The 12,983-nt window shown below is 40.0% G+C and overlaps 1 protein-coding gene across 2 annotated transcripts in view; it reads right to left on the reverse strand.

Moving 5' to 3' along the window:
* Nucleotides 1–5,229: 5,229 nt before the first annotated feature.
* Nucleotides 5,230–12,983, reverse strand: part of LOC108701032 (transmembrane channel-like protein 8) — a 35,541-nt gene continuing 27,787 nt past the window's right edge. Inside the window, exons 13-18 of one of the 2 annotated variants that reach the window (XM_018235165.2) lie at nucleotides 12,290–12,387; nucleotides 10,972–11,155; nucleotides 9,828–9,958; nucleotides 8,476–8,634; nucleotides 6,498–6,576; nucleotides 5,230–6,397 (exon numbers count right to left, since the gene is read on the reverse strand). In XM_018235165.2, coding sequence (XP_018090654.2) covers nucleotides 6,314–6,397; nucleotides 6,498–6,576; nucleotides 8,476–8,634; nucleotides 9,828–9,958; nucleotides 10,972–11,155; nucleotides 12,290–12,387 — 735 coding nt within the window. In that variant the 3' untranslated portion in view covers nucleotides 5,230–6,313. Of the gene's footprint in view, nucleotides 6,398–6,461; nucleotides 6,577–8,475; nucleotides 8,635–9,827; nucleotides 9,959–10,971; nucleotides 11,156–12,289; nucleotides 12,388–12,983 lie in introns of those variants that run through there. The other variant, XM_041575933.1, reaches the window with a different exon arrangement.

Genomic DNA, 12,983 nt, shown 5'->3' on the forward strand with positions numbered 1-12,983 from the left:
GACCCCCCCCCACCCCATGTGTTGAACTGTAAGTGACCAGGGCTTGTCACACACACTGAAAGCCATGTCCTGATGCACTGAAAGAATGACAAGTCACCAAACATGGTGGCTGACCACTTCCACTGTGCAACTCTGCATTAGCCCTGGGGGAGCAGTGGAATCTTTACAAGTCAGTGTGAGTATAAATTGTATTTACTTACAAGCATGCAAAATTAAATCACAAACTGAAAATGGAGCAGAAGTATGGCACTCATAGTAATGGAGTCAGCTAAATTGGTTGATGGAAACAGGGGAAAAGGCAAAGGTTTCAACCAGTTTACACCAATCAGGAACTAGTTAATAAAGCAGCTCAAAAGGTTTTAGTGTAGTTTAGTATACTTGTCAGTTTGACTCATGGTATATTAAGGGCTCTTACACACGGGCGGTTTTACCTGTGCTCCCCTGCCTTGCGCTTTCTTCCGTTCAGCCGAAGGGGATCGCAGGAGTAGACGCACTCACTTATTGTGAATGGGGCTGTACTCCGAATGCAGGTGAAATGCGACATGCTGCGTCCCACCTGCGTTTGTTGCTTACATGAGTCTGTGTGAGTACAGCCCCCTTCACAATAATTGAGTGCGTCTACTCCTGCGCTCCCCTGCAGCTGAACGGAAGAAAGCGCAATGGTAAAACCGCCCGTATGTAAGAGCCCTAAAGGAGCTTAGCTCTGTGGTTGCCAAAAGCACTTTACTGCAGGCATTGTACCAGAGATTGGTTAATTGGTAACCTGTATTCAAATTCAGGATCTGGTTCTCAGTCACATAACTACAGGCCTGTAAGTTTGACATCTGTAATAGGAAAACTTTTGGTGATGGTATTAAATCACAGTGTACTATGAGCATGTAAGAGCGTCATTTAATGCACCATAGATTCTGCCAGACAAATCACACTACAGGCTTATTCTTTTTAAATCCCCCCAATGTTGTAGCACAAAAACAGCAAAACTCCAATAATACAGGAAGCATGCTAGAAAGCAGGACTAACTTCTTATGAACCATTTACAGTATTTGCACAATAAAATTGTAGACTGGATGGCACTTTGTCACATGTGTCTTGGCAATGAGCGATCCAGACTCAAAACATGTTGTGCAAATAGATGCTTCATTAGGAGTGAGTCCTGATTTTCAGACTTTGTTGATTTTTTGAGTTTTGCTGTTGAAAGGGAAGTTCATCTTAATATCAGTGATGTAGACATTGATATTCTAAGACCAATATAATAAAATGTCTTTATTTCAGAATTTGAGAAGCAACACTTCAAGTCTGCAAGGCTCTTTATCTCATACATTAGCCCATCCCTTTATATGTCCTAACCACCAGTGACATCTACTGGCTACAATGCACAGAACAATATGTTAAGTACTCTTGCATTTCAAATTCCTAACAATTGACCAAAGCTCACAACTTCATCTACTTCATGCTAAAATAAAAAACAATTAAAACCAAAACAAATTCAGACATTATAGGGCCCTACAATACATATCTATGGATCTACTGTACCTATGAGACTCTACAAGTTATGGATTTTTATAGTTACTTAAGTCAAAAAGCCCCAGCACACGTGGCATTAAAGCCACACTCATCATCAACGCAGACTCTGTAGATAACAGTAGACAAACGGGCTATATTACTAAATGTAAACTCTATGTGTCACAATTTAGTAGACAGTAAGCTCTATGGGTCATAGTAAACAATAGGTCCATACTACAGAACACAAACTCTGTGGGTTATAGTAAAGAATGTTCAGAATAGTGATCCATAGAAATATTCCGCTTACATGGTCATTCTCATAACGTCCCTTTCTCAGGATGTGATGCTAATAAAGTAGCATGGCTTGGACATCTGAAATATTTGTATATTTGAAGATATCACCATAGATGAGTGTCAATCTGTGCAGCAGAGGGAGCAATTTCTTTTTCTTTCTATTCCTTATGGTATTGTCCCCTATACAAGCTGCTTACACAGGTTAAAAACATCTATTTGTCTCTTTTAATCCTCTCACTATAAACCATAGAGACTCTCAATGGTGGGATTATAGTGTGACCCTCTTGAGGATACTCAGGCAGGGAGAGTGGTTTTATTATCAAAGTAAAAATTATGTTAATGGCTTAGAGCTAAACTAGCACCCATATACTTCCATGCATGGCTACCTCTTCTCTTTCTCTGTTTGCTGTATGCTTTGAGATGATTCTGTCATTTTCCTGCAAGGCTTCTGTTCTCCTGCTTGATCCGCACCAGACTCCCATGAGATTGATACGTCTGTGCAATGGTAAAATGTGGTGTTTATACAAATGGCCTGTAGATGTCACTGTGCTCAGACTTATACTATGCATACTTCCTGTCAGCTTAAAAGTGAAAGTGACTGCTGTGTAATGGCTGCATGAGAGCCTGCTAATAAAGCACTGTTATACTCTCCTCATCCTTGGCTACCTAAAACATAACAAATTGATGACAAGATGGCTCTTCTACCTCTGCAGCAGCCTGCACCTTTTCTTCCAAACCCTGGTGAGCCTACCATACCTTTTACTGCTTGGATCCGTATGTTTGAAAATTACATTATTGCTGCTGACCAAGGGGAGATTTCTGCTGCTAGAAAGCGTGCTTTACTTATTCACTGCCTGGGAGCAGAGGGACAGCGTATATTCTATACATTACCATTAGCTGATGATACTTATGAAACTGCACTTACTGCTATAAAGAACTTTTTCATGCCAAGAGTAAATGTGTTTGCTGAAAGATATAAATACCACCAACGTGGACAACGTAATGGCAAATCCACAGAACAATTTGTAGCAGCTTTGAGGGAGCTGGTTCTTACCTGTGAGTTTGGGAATCTAACAGATGAAATGCTAAGAGACCAAATAGTGGAAAAACAAACTCACCTCGCATTAGAGAGAGACTGCTCCTAGAGCAGGATTTAACCCTTGCAAGGCTTTTTACAGTTGGTAGCCAAATTGAAACAGCAGTGGCAGAGGCTAAAACTCTCAGTCAGGGAACTGCTGGGAGTGTTCAACACTGTGGCCAAATAATGCACAGTCACAGGCAAAATACAGTGCTAAGGAAAGGGATTCACCTACAGTACATTGCAAAACCATACAGCAAATACAAATAGAAAATACTGCTTTTGCTGTGGTACAACGCACTGCAAGCTATATGTCCTGCAAAAGCTAAATGGTGCCGCAAATGCACAAAAGTAGGACATTTTGCTAAGATCTGCCATAGTTCTGCTAAAGATGTTCATGAAGTCACTACTACAAATGTCACAGTATTAAGTGTGGATAAAGCTTGTACATTTGTTCCAGACAAGTTTATATGCACTTTCAGTGTCAGTACTGCTTCTGCTGACAAGGGACACTCCATTAACCTGATGCTTGATACAGGTTCAGCTGTTACTATACTACCAAAGGATATTTTCTTGAAATACTTTGCAAAAGATCTGCTTGTTGCACCTGCCCTGAAACTGGTCAGTTACTTAAAGGATCCAATCCCTGTGCTTGGTTGCTTGCCAGCGACTGTACAATTTGAATCAAATACTGCAAAATGTGACTTTTACATTGTGAATAAGGGTACTGCTATACTTGGAAGGGATCTCTTTGCTGCATTAAACCTACAATTAGTTGATGGTCTCATTACTACAGCACCAGTGCCTGCCACACAGCCAGTGTCTAAAATTTCACCACAAAGCAACACTTCACTGGGCTGTGCAAAGAACTTTGTATACAAAGTTAAGGTGAGACCAGCTGTAAAACCATTACCATTTCCTGATTCAGCATGGGAAAAACTTGCTATTGATATTGTCGGTCCTTTTACAGATGCTCCTATAGACTGTAGATTTGCTATAACCTTCATAGACTATTACAGTAAATGGACAGAAATTGCATTTGTTTCTCATATAACATCAGCTATAGTAATAACATTTCTGTCTACAGTCTTCAGCAGAGAAGGTAATCCAAAGGAGTTAATATCAGACAACGGACCACATTTTGTCTCATATGAGTTTGAATCCTTTCTGAGAGAGAGGAATATTGTGCATAGGAAATCTTCAGTGTATTACCCACAAGCAAACGGAGAAATGGAGCGATTCAACAGAAGTCTGAAAGAAACACTACAGACAGCAAATCTTACTGGGACATCTTGGAAAGTATTTACAATATAGTTCCTACATAACTACAGAGCAACGCGCCATGCAACAACCCAATCATCTCCACCTAAATTATCACATGGCAGACAGATGCGCTCTAAGTTACATGTTGCAAAAATCAAACTTCCACAAAATACTGTGCCTACAAAATCGTCTACTGCTGACATTGTGAACGGCAACAAGCCAAATGCAAGGCTTATACTGACAGAAAACATGGTGACAGAAGTGCACTTTCAGCCTGGATCTTTAGTCAGAATTAAGAAACCAGGAATACTGAAACAAGGACACCACTGTAAATTTACTACACCACTTGAAGTGAGACGCCAGCGAGGACCATACACATATGAACTGTCTGATGGACGCATATGGAATTGTTAGATATGACTTTGGAGAAGCTCCATTTGATGAAAGACATTTTCCTACTCCTGACGTCAACTGCAATAGGCCTGAAGAAAGTGAACCTATAAGGTGTACTGAGAGAATCAGAAATATACCTGCATGGACCCAGGACTATGTGATGTGAATAATGTATATTGTTGCTTTAAGATGCATTGTTGTTGTTTATTATAGTTGTCTAAATGCTTTTCTACTATAGGGGGAATATGTGGTATTTATACAAATGGCCTGTAGATGTCACTGTGCTCAGACTTATACTGTGCATACTTCTTGTCAGCTTAAAAGTGAAAGTGACTGTTGTTTAATGGCTGCACGAGAGCCTGCTAATAAAGCACTGTTATACTCTCCTCATTCTCGGCTACCTAAAACATAACATAAAACTTGCAGGCTCGGTTCCAGATCCCAATAAAATGTCTTCCCCTGACCTGCTGTAGCTGATACTTTCCAAAGGGAACGGTCAGATCTGTCAGTCCCTTCCCTTAAAGGGCAAGTCAACAATTGCTACTGAAAGCAGCATTTGCTTAACTCCTAGTTGTTACTTTTTAAACAGCTGCCTTGTCTTACATTGTTTCAAACTCAGGGCAGAGAATAGAAAGGGGCAGACAAACACTACAAATAACTAACAAATACATATACAAATAACTTAAAAACAAAGACAATTTGTAATGAATGTATATTGCAAAATTGTTTACAATTACGGTTAGGCAAAAAATAATTTAAAATTTAATAAAGTATTTTGGCATGCTGCTTTTACTAAATGCTTTAAGGAAGATTGAATCGCACATAAAGCAAGAGTTTCCCAAATTTCAACTGGGAATTCCAGCAAATGTGGTTCAAAACTTTTCAGGTTTTCCCATTCTTAAGCGCCAAACCGGATCACTTTGACATTTGGATAAACACATAAAAACATTTTCTGGCTTCGATTGCTAATGTGTTGGTAAAGAAGGTTTTTGCCATGTGGTGTGCCTAGTCTTCAAGGAGTGAAATTAGCATGAGCAAAATTGCCTGGTATTCTAATATTGATTCTACGGATCTAGCCAACCACGGAGGGTATAAAATATCTACAATAGAAGTGGAAGCGATAACACTCTTCTAGTGATCCCTAAGTATTAGTGGTATCAAGAGAGTAATACAAAATTATTGAAAGCTAAAAAAATATATATCTGGTGTTTCTCAAAATGCACAGACTCTAATTGAGACTGCAACTGCCCTGGGCCCTTGCCTTCTCCCTGTGATATCTCCACCCTGCTATTTATTTCATTTTCCTTGCTAATATTTTATCAAAGGTTTCTCTTCTCTGGCTATTTGTGCTCCCTAACTCCCTGGGTCTGAATAGCATGAAATTTAGGGGACAGGAGAGTTTATATGTGTCCCCTCCTCCCATGAATGAATAAAATGCTGCCAAAAAGAGCTTTTATTCATGGAGTGAACACAGATCCTTCTGTTTCATTCTGGAAGGTCCACAAACTTCTCAGCTTCATTAATGGCCTGTAATGGGAAAGAGCCATAGGAAAACCCATGAATGAAAACAGGTCCCTGCTCTCTGTTCTGAAATGTACACAAACTTCTCAGGTTCTGTAAGGACACTAATGACCTGTACTGAATAAAATGTAGAACTAATATGATGTATTGCATCAGAAGAATAATTGTGTCCTATTACAATAACATGTTATGATCTTTCAGTGTCCATTTCCGATGTGCCAAACACAGGGTAATATGATTCCATTGTATTACAGGAACATCTTAAATGCCTTCTGAAGACTCTTGTCCTTGAGGTTGATTTTCTTGCCTTAATCTTGTTACCAAAAAGAGTTTATCCTTGATTTGCTAGAAAGAGTAAAATAAACAACAATCACATAAAAATGTCCCAAAATACACATCGTCAACACCCTCACCCACCCACCAAAAGGATCACAGAACAACGTACATTGGATAAATTATCCTTCAGCAGCTCTATGATGTGTTCATACTGGCGCACTTGGGAAATATAAAAGGTGAGCAGGAGGCTGTGAGAGAGGAAGAAGAGTTAGTAAATAAAGGGAAATATACCATAAAATATGAATTTTTTTAAAATTTATTTTCCTTTTACGGTAACATATGAGGGTACTTTTCTGCATTCTTTTAATTTGTAAATATTAGCTTCTTGGCAGAAAATAAGGCATAATACAAAGACAGAACAGCACAAATTGTCTGATTTCCAAATTATGCATCGCTAATAGGGTTGCCACCTGGCTGGTATTTTACCGGCCTGGCCGGTAAAAATGATGGTTTCCTTTCAGAAAAGGTGGCAACCCTAATCGCTACTAAGGGACTACATCAATCATATGGCAGATCTAACTACAACTGCAAATATGTAGAAGAGGAATTCATGTGCAGATGTAAGGCCTATTTACAAGAGCAAGTGCAGTGTGTAAAGTTCAATTTCGGGTGCATCCATGTTTTTTTTGCCCAGAATGGGGTTTTAACACCAAATGTGTGTGTGTGGGGCGGGGGGGGGGGTAACTGTGTCCAATGCATCAAAATAAATATAATAGTGTAAGCATCTGTTGTAAATTGAGAGTAACATTTTTGAAGTGGGGATGGTGTTACTTCTGGCTTATGGTGATAAAACAGTGACAGTGTGTAATTGTTTAGGCATAAGACCCGGTGCCCCTATTGACACAACACACTGGGTACAGAAGTGGCCATTGCTAGCGACAATTCGCCAGAAATCTCATCCACAGGGACATTCTCAATTTACTAACTGGCGTAGATGACAATTCGCTAACGAAAGAGACCATCACTAGCGCAGTTTTGCGCCCTAAAGTTTGAATTTACAGAATGTTAACCCTTTTGCCAGAGTTTCCTTTGTCATCTTAGACCAGGCGAACTGATAAGATAAAGCTACATCCTCCTCAATCTTATGTCAGTGACATCATATCCTGTATGCCGGAAACTCATTAAAGTTGTAAAATACGCTGGCATTTTTTCATTTTTTAAAGCGGGATTGGCTTCAAAATCCTAACTATTAAAGATTTTGTGTAAACATTTTATGGGGCATGCCACATTAGGGTGGGCTCATGTGTAGGGCATAGAGGATCTATTTTGCTTCCTTGGACATGTGTTATAATATGCGGCCACTTCAAGTATTTGCACCAACATCTCTAATAAAGATGTCTATACGACCTATATGTACCCACCCTATTCACATTGACCTAAGTGTAAGAGTACTGATGCAGTTTCGCTAGGCAGAACTGATAGCTAACGAAAGATCTCTAAAGAAATGCTCATACTGATGAATTAACGCTAGATAAACTTCGCCAGCGTTTGGCTGCTGAGATGCAACTTTGCATTTTAGTGAAATGGCGTACTGGTAACGAATTTACTCCTGGAGAAGTGGCACGAAGTGTGACGGAGCGTTGGCAAAAATTTGCCCTTTAGTGAATTCCCTCCACTGATGGAACCCTGGAGCTACTGCACAGCTGAGGGTGGGTGCATATTTCTTCTTAATAAGCAAAACCAATGTCCAGTGCAATTATGTGGTGCACGGAGTGGCTTTAGCCATTAATACCTTTAATAAATTACATATATTTATGCAATAACCGTCACTTTTTAAATGTCCCCTTTAGACTACATACTTTTATTTAATGTAAAATGCATGAAAGACAATAAGTAGAAATAGAGTGGGAATGATTCTTTGGTTATAAAATGGACTTCAATGTCAGGGCTGGTGTAATAAAGCTCTGTGTTTTCTAATGTGATAATAATATATAATGTTCATACTGTAGATTAGATTGCTTTCATTCTTCTAACATTCTTCAGTTTTGCCCTTCCGTAACATTTTATTTATGATGTGCTGGTGCTGCACCTGATTAGCTCACTAGAGAGAGATTTGGACAAGCTGTGAATACCTAACATATGAATACCTTAGGACAAACAGCAAGGCATAGGCACAAAGGTCTGATCTGAAATATTCCAAGGCAGTGAGGGCTGTTGCCGGAAGCGCAGACCTTGTAATGTTCTGAACTGCCTCCCATGATGTGTTATGATTAGTGAACAGACCACATGATGGAGATGGTGTAGCACTAAGAAAAACAAAGATTTGGAATATACTGTAAGTTTATAGAGAATACACATAGAAATGCCAATACATGAGAAAGAACAAATCTGCTTAGATCACTACTGTAGATGTTACACTGTATACAGATATGGGACCTGTTATCCACAATGCTTGGGAACCTGGGGTTTGCTTGAATAGTTTTTCAATTTTAATAACCGCCTTTTCCAAAACTCGCTTGCCCGTGATTCGTACTGCGGCAGAAGCACTCCCCACCTCCCTCTTGGAAACTGCTGGCACAGGTACATATTTGGGGGCAATATGATGGATTTTTGGCTGCTGCTGGCACAAGTACATATTTGAAAGCATTTTGATGGATTTTGTCTCCTGCTGGCAAAAGTACATATTTGTGGGCAATATTGTGGATTTTTTGGCTGCTGCTGGCACAATTACATATTGGGGGCGAAATGAGGGATTGGCTGCTGCTGGCTCAGGTATATGGAGCAATATGGTGGCTGCTGGTATAGGTACACAGATGTTTGGGACAATATGATGAATTTTTGGCTCCTGCTGGCACAGGTACAAATTAGGGGCAATATGATGGGTTTTTGGGCTGCTGCTGGCATAGGTACAGATTAGGGTTAACAATATGATGGATGTTTTGTCTTATGCTGGCACAGGTACAGATTGGGCCTTGAGGGCAATCTGAGAGATTGACTGCTGTTGGTACAAGTACAAATGGGGGCAATATGATGGCTGCTGGCATAGGTACAGGGGGCAATAAGAATGGTAAGGTGGGAAATGGTAATGCGGGACCGGATGTGGGGGGCACTGATTGAAGCCCTTGCCTAGGGTGCCAAAATACCTTGACCCGGTCCTGTTTATTATCATTTTTAAATATTTTAATTATTTGGATAAAATGGAGTCCCAAAATTCAGATCTTTCTGGATAACAGGTTTCCGGATAACAGATCCCATAACTGTATTGACTGTTACTAATACCTTAAATATTACCTCTAGGTTTCTTTTTATCATACCTGTCCTTCAGCTTCCCTGCGTGTTACCCTTGCTGCTGCATACTATTACATCATTTGCTGCTGCTTCTTATTTTGTATACACACCTTTACAGACCCCTCTTATTTATCCCAATATAAGTCAAGAGGAAATAAATGATCATCTAACCTAAGAATTTAAAAAACACACCCTTTAAGCCATTTCTCACCTTGTCACCATATAAATCAAGGGGAAATAAATGGTCATCAGACTCAGGAACAATGCAAAGTAAAAGAAGATTCTGGAAGTTGACTCTCTGAATAATTTTTGAGGTGCATCACATAGATGGTAGAGATAATACTTGAAGAAAATTAGAAATGGACATATTTTTTCATTTAAATACTGTCATAACTTGAAAATGCAAATTTATAATCGGGTGAAAACGTGTTTGTGAATAAAAAGATGCTGTCTATAAAATACATTCTGGTTTTCACACCCTTATAGACAAGTTCATACATCAACTTTATTAACATCTCTTTAAATTAAAGCTTTTTCAAATGACACTATCCTCTAAATAAAAAAGGCTTCTTTTAGCATGCCGGAGCAATATGTTTATTTAAGGAGAAGGAAAGGCAATTTACATTGGGGGTGCCAAAAGTTAGGCACCCCAAGCAATTATATTTACTTACCTGACACCCTGAGACGGTGCTCCTATGAGCAGAAATATGCACCTGTCAGGGTTCTTCCAGTGAGCACCATGGAGCGGTCTTCTTGCTCCTTCTTCAGTTTTCAAATTTCCTAGGGCAGACACATGCTCAGTAGAAATAGCCGGATTTTTTGCTAAGGTTCGGCTTTTCGCTCCACTTCGCATGTGCAGCTGCGAGAAGACTGAGGAAGAGGCTCGCTCCGTGGTGCTCACTGGAAGAACCGTGGGCCCGCGCAGTTTTCTGCTGATAGGAGCACCAGCTTGGGGTGTCAGGTAAGTAAATATAATCACTTGGAGGTGCCTAACTTTTGCCCCCCAAGCGTAATTTGCCAATTGTTCTCCTTTAAATTTTTTAAAAATATACAGTAGTTGTTTGCAGCTCATTGTCTAGTGTATGGGGTCCATTGACAGGCCTCCCGGTCAAGTGTAAAAATCCCATCGGAGGACCACATCCTCACATCAATGATGCAGTCCTGGTCTAGCAGGAATCTGTAGTTCACACTGCATGGTCCAATCATTGGCCCCAGGTTCAGCAATTGGATCAGACCGATTTGGCCGAATCAGTCAGTGTTTAGCTACCTTGTAAAGTGCCTACTCTTTCTGAATTTTCCTACCTGCACAGTATAAAGCCACTTCTGAAATTTAGATTCATTCATGTCAAACTCACCTTTTTAACATAGAATGTGATGAAGATAAAGATTATGTTGAGCAGTGAAAGAAGTGGCACATAGAACAGGCCACCCCACACCAAGGTCTGTCCATATACCATGTCCAGAACATTCAGGGGAAGCTGGAACTGTTCTTGACTCAACCATGAGATAAGCCAGCATTGGTACCGTGAAGCCATGAATCTGAAGAGCAGCAAAGAACTAGTTTGAGCAATTGGCTTATAGAGACACTGTCATTATGTGACACTGGGGACACTGGAAATTACACTAATGCTCAAGTAAAGTGCATAACATGACTCATGAAATTACATTAACCAGTCCTCCAGGTTAAGGTCATAGAACATTTTCAGATGCAAATGTGTACATTTATACAGTATCAATGATATTTGTATGGCAGCTTTGAACTCTTTACAAAGATGTCAGCTAACCCCATTCCATCAGGGTTATAATGATCCAGTCCTGTTTTTTTTTTATGTCATAATGGTAACATGATATAAGGTCTCATAGACAAGTTTTCATAACTGGGTCATTATCATATGATATGATGTTATGATATAATGTTAAATGATCTCTGTCTTTAGCTGCTATGTCATTTCAATTCTCTGAAGCTAGTTGGCATTGGAGCAGGGAACAGAATGGCAATCAGGATTCGATTTAGAGCAAAAGCCTTTTGTGACCTTCTACTTTAGAGTGGAAGAAATTCTTCCCTTGAAAACTCCCTGAAAGTCTTCCTTTTTGATATGATCAAGATTTGCTGCAGGGACAGGCTCTTTTGCAAAGGATTCTCACTCTCTCCACCATTCTGTCACTGTGATAAACTTTGGAAAGGTGGGGCTTCCCCAAGCCTAACACAGTGCACTCAGACATTCAATAGAACAGTATGAAGTCTGCTAATGTTCTGACATAGACATAAAATATAAATAAGGGGTACAGTATTACTTTTTATGTGTCCCCAGTAGCATCACTAAGCAATGGTCTAATTTATGGAGAGCTCTCCCACCACCCAGATTGCCCCCCCCAATACTGGTCTGTTATCCTGTTGTGAACAAGCAGTCCAGTACAGTGGTAGTACAGTCCAGAGTTGAAGAGTACTATCTCACTGCTGAATCTTCTCTCACAAGTGATTCCAGACACAAGGAATGTGGCCTTTCAACCATACTGCTTGTTTTCAAATGGTAAGGAAGCAGAATTTGGGGGGGGGGACAAACTGGGTGTGTGGAGTGCTCTTCAGAAATACTGCTATTTATAAGAGGCTTTACTGTTCCTTTAACATATCACTATTATTTGCAAGGATATATGTTTGCGTAGTGTTTATACCTTAGAGGCAAACTTAACAGCAGGAATTCCATCAGCATCTTGAGAAAGTGAAACACGGAAAGTTTATAGAATTCCTGTCCCACTGATGTTTCCCAGCACTGTACACACGCACAAAATAAAGAATGCAACAATCAGATTCATTTAAAGTGACACAAACAGAAGCTTCAAATTATTACTATAACTAAAAAGGTGAGTCATTTCCATGGAAATGTGGCCGAAAAAGAGAGTACTCAATATCAATGCGATGAATTGTTAATGGCAGATGACAGCAGCAATACCCTAATGCAGTGCCTAGAGCCTTGTATGTGTCAGTGCTCCCCAGCTTACATGTGTGACATGTCCTAAAATCATATAGAGTCCCAGTGGGTCTTCAGTAATATTTTTTTCTGATGGATATGCCTGCATTCTTAAGCTACATAAGAGTGGATATTTGTCAGATAGGGCCTACAAATAGTTCAAGTAAGGGTACTATGCAGACCTATGCAAACCTGCCCAACTAAAACGTGGACAATCCCTGGCCAGACAGATATACTGTAGACCAGTGATCCCCAACCAGTAGCCCCTTGGATGTTGCTCCCAGTGGCCTCAAAAGAGGTGCTTGTTTTTGAATTCCTAGTTTGGAGGCAAGTTTTGGCTGCATAAAAACCAGGTGCACTGCCAATCAAAGCCTCAATGTAGGTTGACAATCCACATA

Source organism: Xenopus laevis, chromosome 9_10L (genome assembly GCF_017654675.1).
Source record: "Xenopus laevis strain J_2021 chromosome 9_10L, Xenopus_laevis_v10.1, whole genome shotgun sequence".
NCBI lineage: Eukaryota > Metazoa > Chordata > Amphibia > Anura > Pipidae > Xenopus > Xenopus laevis.